General features: G+C 41.8%; 1 protein-coding gene across 1 annotated transcript; it reads right to left on the reverse strand.

Moving 5' to 3' along the window:
• sf3b2 (splicing factor 3b, subunit 2) lies at positions 1 to 15,358 on the reverse strand. The gene is given in 23 exon segments (XM_046851443.1): positions 1 to 229; positions 704 to 907; positions 1,396 to 1,495; positions 2,440 to 2,541; positions 2,647 to 2,789; positions 3,624 to 3,731; positions 4,074 to 4,181; positions 4,652 to 4,741; positions 4,843 to 4,992; positions 6,705 to 6,932; positions 7,084 to 7,138; positions 7,140 to 7,162; positions 7,247 to 7,366; positions 7,488 to 7,685; positions 8,145 to 8,236; positions 8,363 to 8,471; positions 8,574 to 8,677; positions 11,054 to 11,183; positions 13,282 to 13,344; positions 13,592 to 13,780; positions 13,924 to 13,983; positions 14,647 to 14,693; positions 15,158 to 15,358. Coding segments are annotated over 23 exon segments (2,601 nt in total). The 5' UTR covers positions 15,264 to 15,358; the 3' UTR covers positions 1 to 157.
• Between the last annotated feature and the right edge of the window lie 388 nt (positions 15,359 to 15,746).

A 15,746-nucleotide genomic window follows, 5' to 3' on the forward strand; every position in this document is an offset into this window, starting at 1 on the left:
TGGCATGGGTTTATATTTTATTTACAAAACACAGTGAAACATGGGGGAAAAAAAAGGTTTCATCAGCTTACACGTGGACGCCTTTATTTCTACAGCGCCGAGTCTAAAATGAAAAAGAGAGGGTAGGATTATCCTCGATCTCTCGCTCGTCTTCTTTTTAAAACTTGAACTCTTTGTATTTCTTGGCTCCGGCGCGGGTGTCCTGCGGCTGGCCTTTCCTCTTCTTTTGCTGTGGGACACACACAGAGAGAGCAGGGAAGAAAACAGAGGTAGGAGTGAGGAACAGTTAAGACACTTGCAGCACTCGTGAGTCAGCAGAACTGTGGGGGCTTTCGATCGAGAATTTCACGTTGATGCTCGGAAAAAGCCTGCGATGAACTCGGACGATGGACTGGAATTCATGATTGGAAATGATGGACTTGTTTTTGCTCTGATTATATAAACAGACAAAGCGAGAGTGGAAAATTTCGACCTCGACAAGCGACTGATTAGAGGGCGTTTTCGGGTTTGTTCAGCGAGCGCTGTGGTTGCCATGGTAACCAAACTGCATCACCCTCACGCTAAAATAGCTAAAACATTCAATTGCTAGTAAATAAATCCTGAAACTACTACTTAGAATATAAAAACACATTTCTGACAACTTCATTTTTTTTTTTTTATAAATGATAAAATCTCTACGACACATTTGAAGGTAAAAACATACCTTCTGTTTGGCGGCGTGTTCGGCCACCATGTCGCTGAAGTCCTCCTTCTCCACCTGAGCCTGCTGCTCGCGCACATGCTCCTCGTACTTCTGCGTCATGGCCATCGGGTCCAGCTCCAGCTCCTCCGGGGCCAGAGCCACCTCCACGCCCTGGGAGTCTCCGCCCAACCCGGTCACGCCGGCCGCCTTCCGAGCAGCTCCGGCCTACAACGAGCAGAGACACGACCGAGAGTCAGCGAGAAGTATTTAAATACGGGTTTATTATTATGAACACGATGGACCCAATGCTGCACTCTTGTCATTTACAGTGCAAACACAAGCGGAGTGGAAAGCCGGAGTCTGATTTTTATTGAATAGGAGTTCTGAGGTGAGATTACGACGTGCCATAACGAGAGAGAATTACGACTCCCTTCTGAGGACCAAAGCCAGGATTTGGCTGATCAAACAGAGCTGATGCTCCGCAGCCTCGATCAATCCCTCTCTGTCAAGTGCTTGTGTAAATCACAGCCTGCAATGCTCTGCTTCAAAGGAACAGCTAATGATGTGTTAATGGAAACAACAAATATTCTTTTAATGGGGCTTCAGAAGCAGAAACACCACCTTATTGGGTAAAAATATTCAGCACTCGTGTTAACTCGCTCTGTGCTCTACTGTTTACCGGCATATACACACACTCCGGAGCACACACTCACCGCGGACATGTCGTAGATGTGTGTGGAGGCCATCATGGCTGCTCCCACAGGGCCGGTTCTCCTCTCGGGCAGCACAGTGTACAGCTGAGGAGTTTCGTTTCTGTTCACACACAAGACATTAGTGTTACAACACAACGATATACAGTATCAGTGCACAGGGGGCAATACTTAAATCTTTAATAATAATAAATAGCTGAATTTAATAATCAGACTGCTCTAGTACAGTATGGCTGTGTGGGCGTGACCAAATATTCTAATGAGCATTCTTAAATAGATTACCGATATGGGTTTTTCCTCCAATATGATACCAATTTTCTCCCCCCTTCTATTAAATGAAAATCTAAATCTTAAGTAATAAAATGTGGAGCTTGTTGGCGAGAGAGAGAATCCGATCAGTTAGTAGTGATCGTGGCAGGTGTAACCTCTGCTTGCTTTATATATATATATATATATATATATATATATATATATATATATATATATATATATATATATATATATTCACAATTCTGGCTCTTTGGGTTTTCCTGTATGGATGCTGAATACAGGCTACTGCCACCTGCTCTATACCCTGGGTATAGGGCTCAGGGGCGGAGCTTGGGGTGGCCACAGCCACCATGAATATAACCACGGCCACCCCACTCATAACTTCATTTTTAAAGATGAAAATTATTTCCCAAATATTGATCTAGGACAGGAGTATCCAATCTTTTCCACAAAGAGCTGTAGTGTAGGTGCAGGTTTTCATTAAAAGTCCACACCAAAAACTACCTGTTTAAATCGAACAATCTTCATATTCAATGACTATCAGGTTAATTGGTTGGAATTAATATGAATGATATTTTCTTTCTTATTATTCATTATTAAACACTTTATACTTTTAGCTTTTTTAGCAAATAATAATAAATATTGGACTCTGAGCTTTAACCCACAATGCAATCGTTAAAAAAAAAAAAAAAAAAAAAAAGGACCAGTCAGCTTGAATGGGGACATTCCACACATTTCACTGTGATTTAGCTCTCACTCTCTCTCTCACACACTCACCCGTCCATGGCCTCTTCAATCTTCTTCTTCCTGAGCTCAATTAATTCTGGCGTCTCCATGCCAGCAGGAACGGAGGAGAAGCCACCGGGAGTGATTAAGCCGCTGAGACACAGAGAGGAAGGCAGAGGTTAGTCTTCACACCGCACCAGCTTCTTTCACAGTTTATTACAAAGCAAACAGAACTCTCTGTGGTGCGAACATCATTACCTGTCGGCTGGAGTGAAGAAACCAGACTCGTCTGGTTTGTCCTCGTCGCTCTCCTCCTCTTCCTCTTCTTCTGAAGACTCTTCATCTGATGGTTCGAGTTCACCCCATGTGGTACGGTCCACTTCCTCCTCCTCTGCCTTGGCCTGATCACATATTTATTTATTATTAATGAATCATTTATTTTGTTTTAAATGATTAAATGATGTTTTTTTGACAAAGAATAAAAAAAGATTTATACATATTTGTTAAACTGCATATAAACTGTAAATGACCCTTTGTGCTGCTTAATGCAAAACATGCACATGACATCAAGCTCGTCTTTTCAAGTTCATTTTACCCAACAATGTAAACAAAGACTTCTTTATTGGTTAAATATAAAATATTTGTAATATACTTGTAAATTGACTATTTTACAATCTGATGGTGCAAAAACATCTCACTATAAAACTGTGTTCAAATTAAAAATGCTGGATTTGTACCACAATCTTGGTGTTACTACGGGACCCAATCAAATATGGGACAAATCATTATTCTTTCTCCTAATGAAGGTCTTTGCTTTAGAAATGTAAGAAAGTTTGCTTCAATTTAATATTCAGATAAATTGCAACACGCATAATTAATGCTACTGCTAATGACGGCCATCTGTGAGAGTAATTACAAGCAAATTAGTATTTAAATGTGTTTAAACACTTGTGTTTTTTTTTTAGCAGTTAGAACAGAAGTGACTGTAACAGGAGCTCAGTGGACTCTGGCTCATAAGGTCACAAGTTTAAATCCCAGCACCACCAAGCAGCACTTCTGGGCCCTCGAGCACGACCCTTAACCCTTAAAAGCCCAGTTGTAATTAGCTCTGAATAAGGCATCTGCCAAATACCAAAAAATGTCAATGTAAACAAAGTCTAAGTGACCGTGTGTGTGTGTGTGTGTGTGTGTGTGTGTGTGTGTGTGTGTGTGTGTGAGTGTGCGTTGCTTCGTACCTGGAAGTCGATGGCGTTGGTTCCGAACACGTCGCCGTAGAGAGGTTTTCCCGTTTCGTCTACGGGAGGTTTACCCCATCCTCCAGCATGATATCCAAACGAGCAGTTCTGAAAAAGACACAAATAATGATTTAGACCTTTTTTCAAAACATGACTACTGTTAGGTGAGATTGAGATGGTTTGGACATGTGCAGAGGAGGGACATGAGTTATATTGGTAGGAGAATGTTGAGGATGGAGCCAACAGGAAGGAGGAAAAGAGGAAGGCCAAGGAGGAGGTTTATGGATGTGGATGTGGGGAGCAGCCGAAAGAAGTAGTAGTCTGTTTTTGTCTTGTATAGTCCAAGCTGAATATATAATTTTATTTATGTATGTACTTTAAGTCACTAACAACTAGAACCAAATTCCGTTCTGTTATAAACCTGGTGATGTGTGGATGCCCGACACTAACCTCCGGAATGGGGGCGTTGAGGCCGGGGATCTTGAGGTTGGGGTACGAGGGGGGAGGACCGTACCTCTGCATGGCAATAAGCCACGGAGGAGGAACCTTATGGGAGTTCTAGAGAGGAAGAAAAAGAAATATATCATTACTTCATAATGCCAAAGAAGTGTTAATGCCAACCTGCACAGAAGATAGTGTAGGATTTTAAAGCAGTACTCTGCTTTTACAGCGCCCTCTGCTGGATAGCTGTGCTAAAATATATATAAAAATGGGACATTATTCAGTATTGACAGCCAAAAACATTTCAGAATTCATTTATTGGTTTCTTAAATGTGGATATCTGCAATCAATGATCATCATAACCAGATGAATAGTAACCAAACATGGAGAAATATCTGTGTAGAAAATTGTTGTACTGATACCATTTACAGCCACTGTTCATTTTCCACGTTATGTACAATCACTATGTACTAACGCATTGTTATTTCACAATAAGCAAATTCTGTGCCTCGGGTATTTCTATAACACACACACACAAGGATGTAAAATACACCATGCAAATGAGATAAACATGCTGAAGGACTCACGGGGCCAGTGGGCATGCCCAGAGCGATCCTCAGCTCATCAGACAGATCTCCAGGCTTCTTCTCTTTCAGCCGGGTCTCGAACTCCTTCCCCTGAGAGAACCCAAACCCAAAAGAAAACGGAGAGTGAGAAAGAATACACCACAGTTCCTTCAGGAAAAGGTCAGTTAAACGTGATGAAGCGAGTAGATTACCTCGTAGTACAGATCTCCATGGATGGTGAGCTTCGGTTTGATCTGCCATTTGAAAAAGGCGTCGTGGAGCTTCTGGTAGTCGATGTCGATCTTTCCCATTTTCGGGCGGACTTTCTCTCGCATTTTGGTCTTCATGGTTTTAGCATCCTCCTGTTGAGGCGACAGAACGCATTGTAAAGACTCACGAACTGCAACAGACTGATCTCATGGAGAAAGTTATTCTGCACCGGTTCCAACATCATGGAATTACATCTAAAGAAACCTAAAGGCCTTCATTTGCTTTTATTTTCAGGCGCCGACACCAGTCACGTTTCCTATTACAGTCGTCTGGGGTTTAAATTGGACTCTTAACCATTCAGAATAGTTGGTTGGTGTGTTTGTATTGTACAGTTTCTAGATTAGGATTTCCCACTAGTGATGCAGATCATGATAATCACTAGGGATGCACCAAATATTCGGCCACCGAAAAAACACGTCCGAAACAGTTTGTTGTGATGACGTAAACAGAAACCGCTGCCTGCACGTGCATGTCTGAAGCAACATGTCTGCGGTGTGGACGTATTTCAGTATATCTGAGAAAGACCCACGGAGAGCGATTAGCAAAACATTTAATGCCGAAATTTCGTCTGCAAAGACTTTCTCCACGTCGGGTTTAATTTATCTGAAATCTAAACATCCGATCGCTATGCTGAATATGAGAGAAACACGGCACAGAAAAGCAAAACCCCTCCGAGCATGCGCACTCCGTCTGTGGCGAACGTTTTTGGAAAGGCAGGAAGTTTCCCAGTCATAGTGTTGTATTGTTGTATCTTTAAGCAGTTGCACTTGTTCTGAATGCACTTTGTTTTTATGAAAGAACATATTTAATTTCACAACCTTTCAGCAGGACAGAGGGTCTGTACATTATTATTTAATGTACACACGAGTGCATTTAAGTTAAACATTTAAGTTTGAATTTTAATTTATTTTATCCTGTGCATTGTTGCAATGTGCTATAAATAAATATTTTCATAACTTGTAATTGATTTATTCTTTGAAACTTTAATATTAATTTATGCAATTGAAATGCCTTGATTTTAGTAAGGTTAGTACACAGTCATAGACATAAATGCAATGGTAATAATAATTGCCATAATTTCTTTCGGTGTTTCGGTTTTCAGCCTTGCTTTCCTCTTTTTCGGTTTCAGCCAAGATTTTCATTTCGATGCATCCCTAATAATCACAATGATGGTGCAAAGCAGGTAGAAGCTGCATGCTCACACACGTCTGGTGAATCTGTGCTCTCTGTGATATCTGCACTGTAACTGTTCACAAAGGCGTCTTTCTAGCACAAGGGGGCTTCAATCTGGGGCCTAAAAATATACGGTTTCACAGTGACTCAGTGAGTCATTTCATTTTTCGTGCCTTGGATCAGACTTTTTAAAACAACATCCAAACAACCTTCTTAAAAATGTTGAGGAATATTATATACTGTGACATTTAAATAAATGGAATGAAAGCAACATTTTACTGGCGTCTGCTACGCATTAAACCGCAGCTCTCAGCAGCTCAGGGTTCAAAATGCCTGAGCAGCTCCATTCCAGATACATAACTCAAACAATAAACACACATAACTGCTCTGCACATAATCATTATCCACAACAATGCTTTTATCTGCCATATAATTTGACTCGATGCATAAAACTGGACTGGAAGCTGCTCATTAATGGTGTTAGTCAGACTTTAATGTACTGGTGAAACACCTACACCTGATGATGCAACAGGTCTGTTCTATGGAAATGTGTGGGCGGGTGAGGAAATAAATAAATTTTGGTACAGAACACATATATAACCGTTGGGAACATGGTAAGTGAATGGTTGACCTTCTCCTGTAAAGCTTCTCTCATCTCCTGGATGCCGGTGCGTTTGATGAACTCGGGCAGCTCGAAGGGTGGTTTCTCGATACCCCTCTTCCCCTGCAGGTACTTCCTCTTGAAGCACCAGTGGCGAGGCACTGGTATGGTGTTTCTCGTGGCCTTCAGGTGCACCAGCAGCTTGGGCTCGTGAGCCGTCACGTCGTGCATCTCCACCACGTCTGGACGCGCCACCAGCTGGAGAACAAAAGAACACCGTGACCAAAGATTGCAGACTGTAGATGAGGATAATTAATTTTCCTGTTGCTGCACTGCACTGATCTAATAATTTCATCATCAGGAAATATATCTCTTTATAAGTTTCTACGTGTGTAAGAAAGAGTGAAACCTGTTTGAGCTCGGCGACAGTCAGCCTGTTCATCCTTCTCAGCTTCTTTTTGGAGTTTTGGCACATCTGGTTTCATTTCCTGTGGGAACAGAAAGAGTGGAGATGTTTAATACCGAGCACGGTGACGACACCAGAAAAGACTCAGGTGTTCCAGGTGCTTCACCTCGTCACTGTCGTCGCTGTCTTTCTTTTCCTCTAAGAATTTCTTCTTATACGAGGTGATTTCCGGCTTCTCTGTCTTCTCCGGCTCCTTCTCCTTCTCTTTCTTCACGTCATCAGTCAACTTGGGGTGGGGGAGAAATCCATGAAATGACAAAAAACATGTTTTAGCCACCATCAGAGCTTCTACACAGCACTCAGGAAGTTGCGTTTCCTAGGTGATTCAGCAGAGTGTAAGCGCTCACCTTAAACGCTTCAAAGATCCTCTTGAAGAAGATGTAGTTGGGGTCATAGATCTCAGGCTCCTCAGTCACATACTCGATCTCCACTTCAGGCTCTTTCTTTTTGTCCTTCTCAGTCTCGCTCTTTCTCCCCTCCACTTGCTCGCTCTTCTCTTGATTTTTCTTCTTCTTCTTCTTGCGGTTTCGGCGTTTGCGGCTTTTCTGGAGGTCACATTGAAGTGTTGGGAAGGTCAATTTGGAACTCCTACTAGGTTATGATTCAACAGCAGCTCCACATGAGCTCAGCATTAAAACCTTATTATATCTTTCAACAAATTGACTCAATCAACTCCTCTCCTTGTGAAGGTTCTACACGTGTTTACAAGCCCGTTCATGTTAATAATTCAATCATCAGAGTTAACGGCATTAACAAACGACACTAATTGAATTACATCCTCCAGTACAAAAGTTTTATTTTTGTCCTGCTTTTCCAATTTAAGCAAATCCAAACTTTATTAATCAACTAATAGCTGAGAAAATTTAAAAAATTTAAATGAATATTTTAAAAGTATTTTTTCTTTTTAAGTTAGTTTACTACATTTCTCTGTTTCATTCACTTTACATCCCATAATAGTCTCTATCAGACACAAAACTAGAGTAAATGCATTGGTTGAAACTCACATCCTTTTTCGAGAGAGCGCTTTCCTCTTCATCATCTGAATATGGACGAGAGCTGTTCATGTCCGTGTCGGCTGTGTCATCATCATCCTCTCCTGAGAACCCAACACACACACACACAGACACACAGACACACAGACACACAGACACACAGACACACAGTGTTAATCTGTAAACGTTTCTGCTGTACAGTTTGCTTGTTTACCGAAACCGATTCTGACCTGTAGGGGCAGCGATGAGCTGCTCCTGTCTGATCTCCTTCAGCTGCAGGATCTTCTCCAGAGCCTGAGGAATCTTCGGCCCGATTCCCATGTCGTCACTCTGCCACACCTGCTCACACGACACGACACGCACATCAGAATTCAGCACAGAATAACACCATTCCTGAACGTGTTGCCAAAGTCAACCTGTTATGAAAAGAGAAGTTGGTACCTCTCTCGAGTCCTCGCCAGGTGGAGGTGGTACTCTCTGCCTCTGACTGCTCTGTGATAGCATGGAAACTCCTGGAGGTGGTGGACCACTGGTTGTCATGGCCACTAGAGAAAGTGAGAAGATGGTGGACGTTAGGGAATGAGGGTTACATAAATCACTCAGTACACAAAGGGGAGGAAATGAAAATCTGAAAACTCAATGTTGTACCAAGAAAAAAAAATTTTAAAAGCACACGATTTATCCAATTTAATGCAGTTTCAGAAATTTTTAAAATCAATGACTTTTACAATTAATTAGTTTTAAAACCGAGCTGTAACCAGATCTTGGGCATTTCTATCCAATCAGATTCCAGCAATCACATCACATGGTATCTGTCGTAAGGTCACTGGATAAAGCAACAGCTTCAAACAACATGGATTTTACACAAGAGCCCACAATCAGATCGCCTATTCCAGGGCGATCCAGCTGATTTTATCCCACAATGACAAAGTAGTAATGTCATTTATACTCACTGTATGAAACACCAGCTCTCTGTTACACTGTGTTTCTCCATCATTTTTTATGATTAATACAGTCATGGTGTTTTAATGATGGTATTCCAAGGTGATTCAGGTTGGGAACCTGTTTTTATTGTATTGTAAAATTCACTATGCAACGATTTATTCTGTAGGTTTAACGACTAATAATAATAGTAATTTAAGGTAATAAAAAAAACTGCCTAAAATACAGTGGGGAAAATAAATATTTTAACACCCTACTATTTTGCAAGTTCTTCCACTTATAAATCATGGAGGGGTCTGAAATTGTCATCGTAGGTGCATGTCCACTGTGAGAGACACAATCTAAAAAAAATAATCCAGAAATCACAATATTTTTAAACTATTTATTTGTATGATACAGCTGCAAATAAGTATTTAAACACCTGTCTATCAGCTAGAATTCTGACCCTCAAATACCTGTTATTCTGCCTTTAAAATGTCCACCTCCACTACATTTATTATCCTAAAATAGATGCACCTGTTTGAGGTTGTTAGCTGCATAAAGACACCTGTCCACCCCATACAATCAGTAAGAATCCAACTACTAACATGGCCAAGACCAAAGAGCTGTCCAAAGACACTAGAGACAAAATTGTACACCTCCACAAGGCTGGAAAGGGCTACGGGGAGATTACCAAGCAGCTTGGTGAAAAAAGGTCCACTGTTGGAGCAATCATTAGAAAATGGAAGAAGCTAAACATGACTGTCAATCCCCTCGTGGGGTCTCAATTATCCTAAGGAAGGTGAGAAATCAGCCCAGAACTACACGGGAGGAGCTGGTCAATGACCTGAAAAGAGCCGGGACCACCGTTTCCAAGGTTACTGTTGGTAATACACTGAGACGTCATGGTTTGAAATCATGCATGGCACGGAAGGTTCCCCTTCTTAAACCAGCACATGTCCAGGCACGTCTTAAGTTTGCCAATGACTATTTGGATGTTCCAGAGAAGTCATGGGAGAAAGTCATGTGGTCAGATGAGACCAAAATAGAACTTTTGGGTCATAATTCCACTAAATGTGTTTGGAGGAAGAAGAATGATGAGTACCATCCCAAGAACACCATCCCTACTGTGAACCATGGGGGTGGTAGCATCATGCTTTGGGTGTGTTTTTCTGCACATGGGACAGGGCGACTGCACTGTATTAAGGAGAGGATGACCGGGGCCATGTATTGTGAGATTTTGGGAACAACCTCCTTCCCTCAGTTAGAGCATTGAAGATGGGTCGAGGCTGGGTCTTCCAACATGACAATGACCCGAAGCACACAGCCAGGATAACCAAGGAGTGGCTCTGTAAGAAGCATATCAAGGTTCTGGCATGGCCTAGCCAGTCTCCAGACTTAAACCCAATAGAGAATCTTTGGAGGGAGCTCAAACTCCGTGTTTCTCAGCGACAGGCCAGAAACCTGACTGATCTAGAGAAGATCTGTGTGGAGGAGTGGGCCAAAATCCCTCCTGCAGTGTGTGCAAATCTGGTGAAAAACTACAGGAAACGTTTGACCTCTGTAATTGCAAACAAAGGCTACTGTACCAAATATTAACATTGACTTTCTCAGGTGTTCAAATACTTATTTGCAGCTGTATCATACAAATAAATAGTTTAAAAATCATATATTGTGATTTCTGGATTTTTTTTTTAGATTATGTCTCTCACAGTGGACATGCACCTACGATGACAATTTCAGACCCCTCCATGATTTCTAAGTGGGAGAACTTGCAAAATAGCAGGGTGTTCAAATACTTATTTTCCTCACTGTACACGTGTATGAACTGAGACAGTGTACCGGTACATTTTGACTAAATTATGTGATCGGTTTTTACACACAGACCAAATTTACAAAGAATACAAAGAATAATGGCAGCCATCTTGCCTTGATAATATACAACAATGCAGTTAAAAGGGAACTAAATCTTATACTGGAGGACAGGAAGAGACAGTTACCTCGAAGTGGAGGAATGGGGGGTAACCGGTTGGGTGCAGGTCCTGGTTCTGGAGCCCGTGTTCCCGGTGGTCCCGTCTGCTGCAGCTTAACCAGCTCTTGCTGCCTCTCGTGCTCCAGCAGCTGTGCAGCCTGGAGACAAACACAGGGAGAAGCTTAGACTACATCTACAACAGGGGTGGCCAACCCGCGGCTCTTTGGCTGGTTTCACGCGGCTCTTACGTTCATATCAAAGTTTGTGTTTGTTTGTTTTTGTAATGTGTGTGTTCGCTTCACTTGAGTTCAATACGGTATTTTAAGACTTAAATGAGCTTGCCCCTACTGGGAAACTTTGCGGTATATCAGACGAAACACAATTGTAATGTCGCAATAAAAAAAGCGCAGCAGCGCACTGTTATCTGGATAAGAGCAACATGTCTGCGGTGTGCGGAGAGCGATTTGCAAAACATGCAATGCTGAAATTTCAAGAGGGGGTGTATCTGCAAAGAGTTTCTCCAAGTCAGGTTTAATTTATCACCTGAAATCCAAACATCCCGATTGCCTTCTAAATATGAGAAGAACACGGAGCAGAAAAGTAAAGTCAATCCGAGCATGCGCACTCCGTCTGTAGAGGACGTTTTTAAAAAGGCAGGAAAGTTTTCCAGTGATGGTGCCAAGGCAAAAGGCATAACACAAAAATTATGGATTTCATTGCCATTTGAATTGAACTTTCATTTCGGCACATCCCTGAAATATTATCGTTGGTGTTGCCCTCTGACACAATTCAGGTTTCTCATGTGGCCCCTTGTAATAATTAATTGCCCACCCCTGCGGTATATTCATCTCACGCACATGCGCATTTGACGAAAATACAGTATTGAACTCAAGCGAAGTGAACACGCACATAAAAAAAACACAAAGTCTGTGTTTTCTACCCTGAAACACGTGAAATCAAAGAATCGACCTGTTCTGACTGACACACGTGAAAGAATTGCTTCGAGTGGCAACAACGGAATACGAGGCAGATTTGAAGGGGATTGTTCAAGGCAAGGAATGCCAAAAGTCCCACTAAGTAACATGCATAGTAAAAGAAAAACGCTATTGTAAATTTTTATATTTTTGTTTGTAGACTTGGTTAAACAGAGTTTGTGTATGTGAGGCAGTGCAGTGTTTATTGTTGAAAATGACTGTCCTGTGGTCTTAAAACTGTAGGAGTCCATTTCTGTCATTATGTTGGTGTGTGACATTTACAATAAATATGGCTGAGCAGAGGTGTGTGTGTGGGTGTGTGTGTGCGTAAGAGGAAGGGATGGGTGATGTTCATGTGTGCCCATGGAGTTTTGACATTGGACCTCCAGGAGTGTTTAAAGGCTCTGGCATAGAGAAGCTGATGCTGGATCTGTGATGATCACTAAATGCTGAGCTTATAAAACTAGGAGCTACTAACCATATAGACTGTATAAGACTGCAGAAAGAACATCACTTATAATCTTATACTCCAGTAATCATGTTAGTTCTCACTGTCCAGTGTTCTGTATTGTTGAAAGATTCATGATCAAACTCTTGATGTCACCCAAATGAGGATGGGTTCCCCTTTTGAGTCTGGTTCCCCTCAAGGTTTCTTCCTCATAACATCTAAGGGAGTTTTCCTTGCCACAGTCGCCACGGCTGCTCATCAGGGACAAATTCACACCATTCACCTTAACTGCTGATTTGTGTAAAGCTGCTTTGAGACAATGTCTGTTGTGAAAAGCGCTATACAAATAAACTTGACTTGACCATGTGTATGATGTGGCTCTTTGCGGTAACACAGTATAAAAAATGTGGCTCCCGGTCTCTGACTGGTTGGCCACCCCTGATCTACACTAATCCAGATACATCATTTAGAAACGGCATTAAATTTTTTTTATATATATATTTTATACTTTCTATCTATCTGCTTCATAAATTTTATTTTTTATTTACTTAAATTCTATTCCTTTTGTACTTGAATGCTGGACAGTTGTATTAAACATTTTACTGCATTTCTTTTTTTTTCATCGTTTCCAAAAAGTTGTTCATCCACACTGAAAACACTTCCATCCCTTTACTGCCCACCAGCAAAATGTAAGACGTATTAGTGTGGACATGTCCTTAGTGGTGAAGCCGAGAACATTCACAATTCACACATTTCATCTGTGCGTCAGAAATCTGTGTATGAAAGTGCACTGTTTTCAGTGCTCATGCTGTGCCTTTGTGTCTGATCTCTTACTCTCTTCTGCTGCTCAAGAAGCTCCTGTTCCTTTAGCTGCTCCTCAATCACTCGGGAATCCCCCTGAAACACATCATGTCCATTCATTCATTTGTGGAATCTAAATAAAAAAGTCCTGACAAGACAAGAATATTTAATATCCCTAAATAAATCTATAACATGTATATATGATTTTCTATTTATATACAATGTGTTAAAGTAACCAGCAGCAGTTGAGATCTTTCCACACACAGTTTCTCTTCATGTAACATTAAAACCCCTTACCAGGATCCTACACGAGAGTCTTTCACTTTGTTGAAGCAGCTCGTACCTGACTGCTCCTCTGAGACATCTTCTGTGAGTCGTCCTGCACCATGCCGGAGGAGACACCCGGCGGCTCCATGCTCATGCGTATAGCAGGTGGAGGTGGACCTCCCATCATGCCCATTGCCTGCAGCACGCCCATGCCCGGAGGCAGCGGCATGGAAGGCATCGGGGGCATCGGAGGCAGACCTGGTATCTAACACAGTGAGAGAATTTTCCATGACACAAAGCAGCACCAATCCAAGATCAGGTCCAACAAATCAGCTTTCACTTATCATCTGTTAATTTCCTTAAGATAATAACCTGAACCGTGTGTGTGTGTGTGTGTAGATGACGTACCGTGGTCATGGTCTTGTCATCTCCACCCATCAAGTTGGGTTTAGTGAACATCACACCCGTCTGAAAAGTGAAAACGTGACACACTGAAATACGTGTATGTCAGATTTTTTGTCCAATCAGATTTCAGCTTCTATATGCTGCCATGTCAATCTAATTTGCCCAGGGTCTTCACAGTCAGTACTGCTGGCATTTTTTTTTTACCTTAGTCTCTATTAGAAATAAGTTTCTTTAACCAAAGCTAGCTAGCTAGTCTCAGACCAGGAAAGGGTTTGTTCTCCACTTCCAGACCAGTTAATATGAGGGCTACCACTGACTTACAGCCTCTGAGGAGCGGTGCACATTATGAGTCTGTATCTCTGGTGAGTAGGTTGTATTTTAATGTTTTTGTCATGGTATTAGATGACTATTGATATTGAACTGCTCCAGGTGATGTAGGTGCACAGTTGTGGTTGAAGTGTAGAGTTTGAGTCTTAACTGTGTTTCTTGCTTTAGTAAAATAGTATTTATCCTCCTTATGCAAAATTCCTCTCTCTCTGTAATGCCATTTGTTGTTATATTGCGTTTTTGTAGCGTATTGATGTTTTTTATAATTGTGATAGTGTTGGTATTAAGAGGTGGATTAAGTCGGTAAATCCTCACTGAAGGTCCATGTACCAAATGCACGACCCGTGTTTTGATGAATCAACAATAGAAGGTAGAAAGTGAGTGTTTTTGTGGATTTACCTGCATCATGTAGGACTTCAGTCTGTCCATTAACTCCTCTCTGGGGCCTAAAGGAAGCAGAACACAGAACATGTTCAGGATTTACACGTTACACGATGAAAAAACATGATGAAAATGGAAAATGAATGGAGTAGAAACAGTAAAGAGAGAGAAGTTTGGGATCAGAAACATGACTGAGACACAGGAAGTTAAACCTGGAGCTCTTTTTCCTCCTTTATCGCTTCTCACAACACAAACATGGCGGATTATTCATTCACACCTGCACCACGAGTCGGGATTAATGACGTAATGCATGTAACGAGCGCGCACCTTGTAGACACACGTGCACCCCGAGCCTCCATTACCGAAACCCGGGGTTATAACGGAGCCCTGATCCCGGACATGCTTTTCTTACTCACAGCCAATGCTAATCATGCTAATGCTAATGCTAGCCTATATGGTGCAGCTTGGCGTTAGCCGGGACGCTACACCACCACGTGACTTTGATCCCATTTGATGGCGGTTTCCTCACCCATAACCGGAGCTCCGATCTCCGCCAGCTTGGCCTGCAGCTCCGGGACGCTCCATGAGTTTAAGTCCGGGTTACACTCCGTGCCCGGGACTCCATCAGCCGCCATCTTTACTTAGTTCTCCTCCTCACACACACACACGATACACACACAAATCTGTCGCAGGGAATCATGGGAACTTCCGCATACGTCCAACCAACGTGAACCGTGAACGACGCGCTTCCGGTTCCGGTTTTCTCTTTCTGATGCTGTTTCACTTCAACATTCTGTTGTGATTTATCCACTGTCACGTGTTTAATCTGCAGCCCTTATTTTTTTTATCATGTATGAATTAATAATATTTAAAAACACATAAAAGTCCTAATTTTATATTCATTCAATTAGATTCATAATGTTGGATTCCTCATGTTATGGTCATAATATTAGGGTTTGGACAGAATCCAAATATCCCAGTTGACCAAAACACTTTATATCCATCATCTTTCCAGATTTGCTCCTTTATCGAAGAAAAAACTACCAAAACCTATAAAAATGAGCAAACGTCATCAGCTCCAGGTTTCTTAAGACCTGTGCAGAGCAGCTGTGTGGTAT

The sequence above is a fragment of the Silurus meridionalis genome, chromosome 6 (genome assembly GCF_014805685.1).
Source record: "Silurus meridionalis isolate SWU-2019-XX chromosome 6, ASM1480568v1, whole genome shotgun sequence".
Lineage (NCBI taxonomy): Eukaryota > Metazoa > Chordata > Actinopteri > Siluriformes > Siluridae > Silurus > Silurus meridionalis.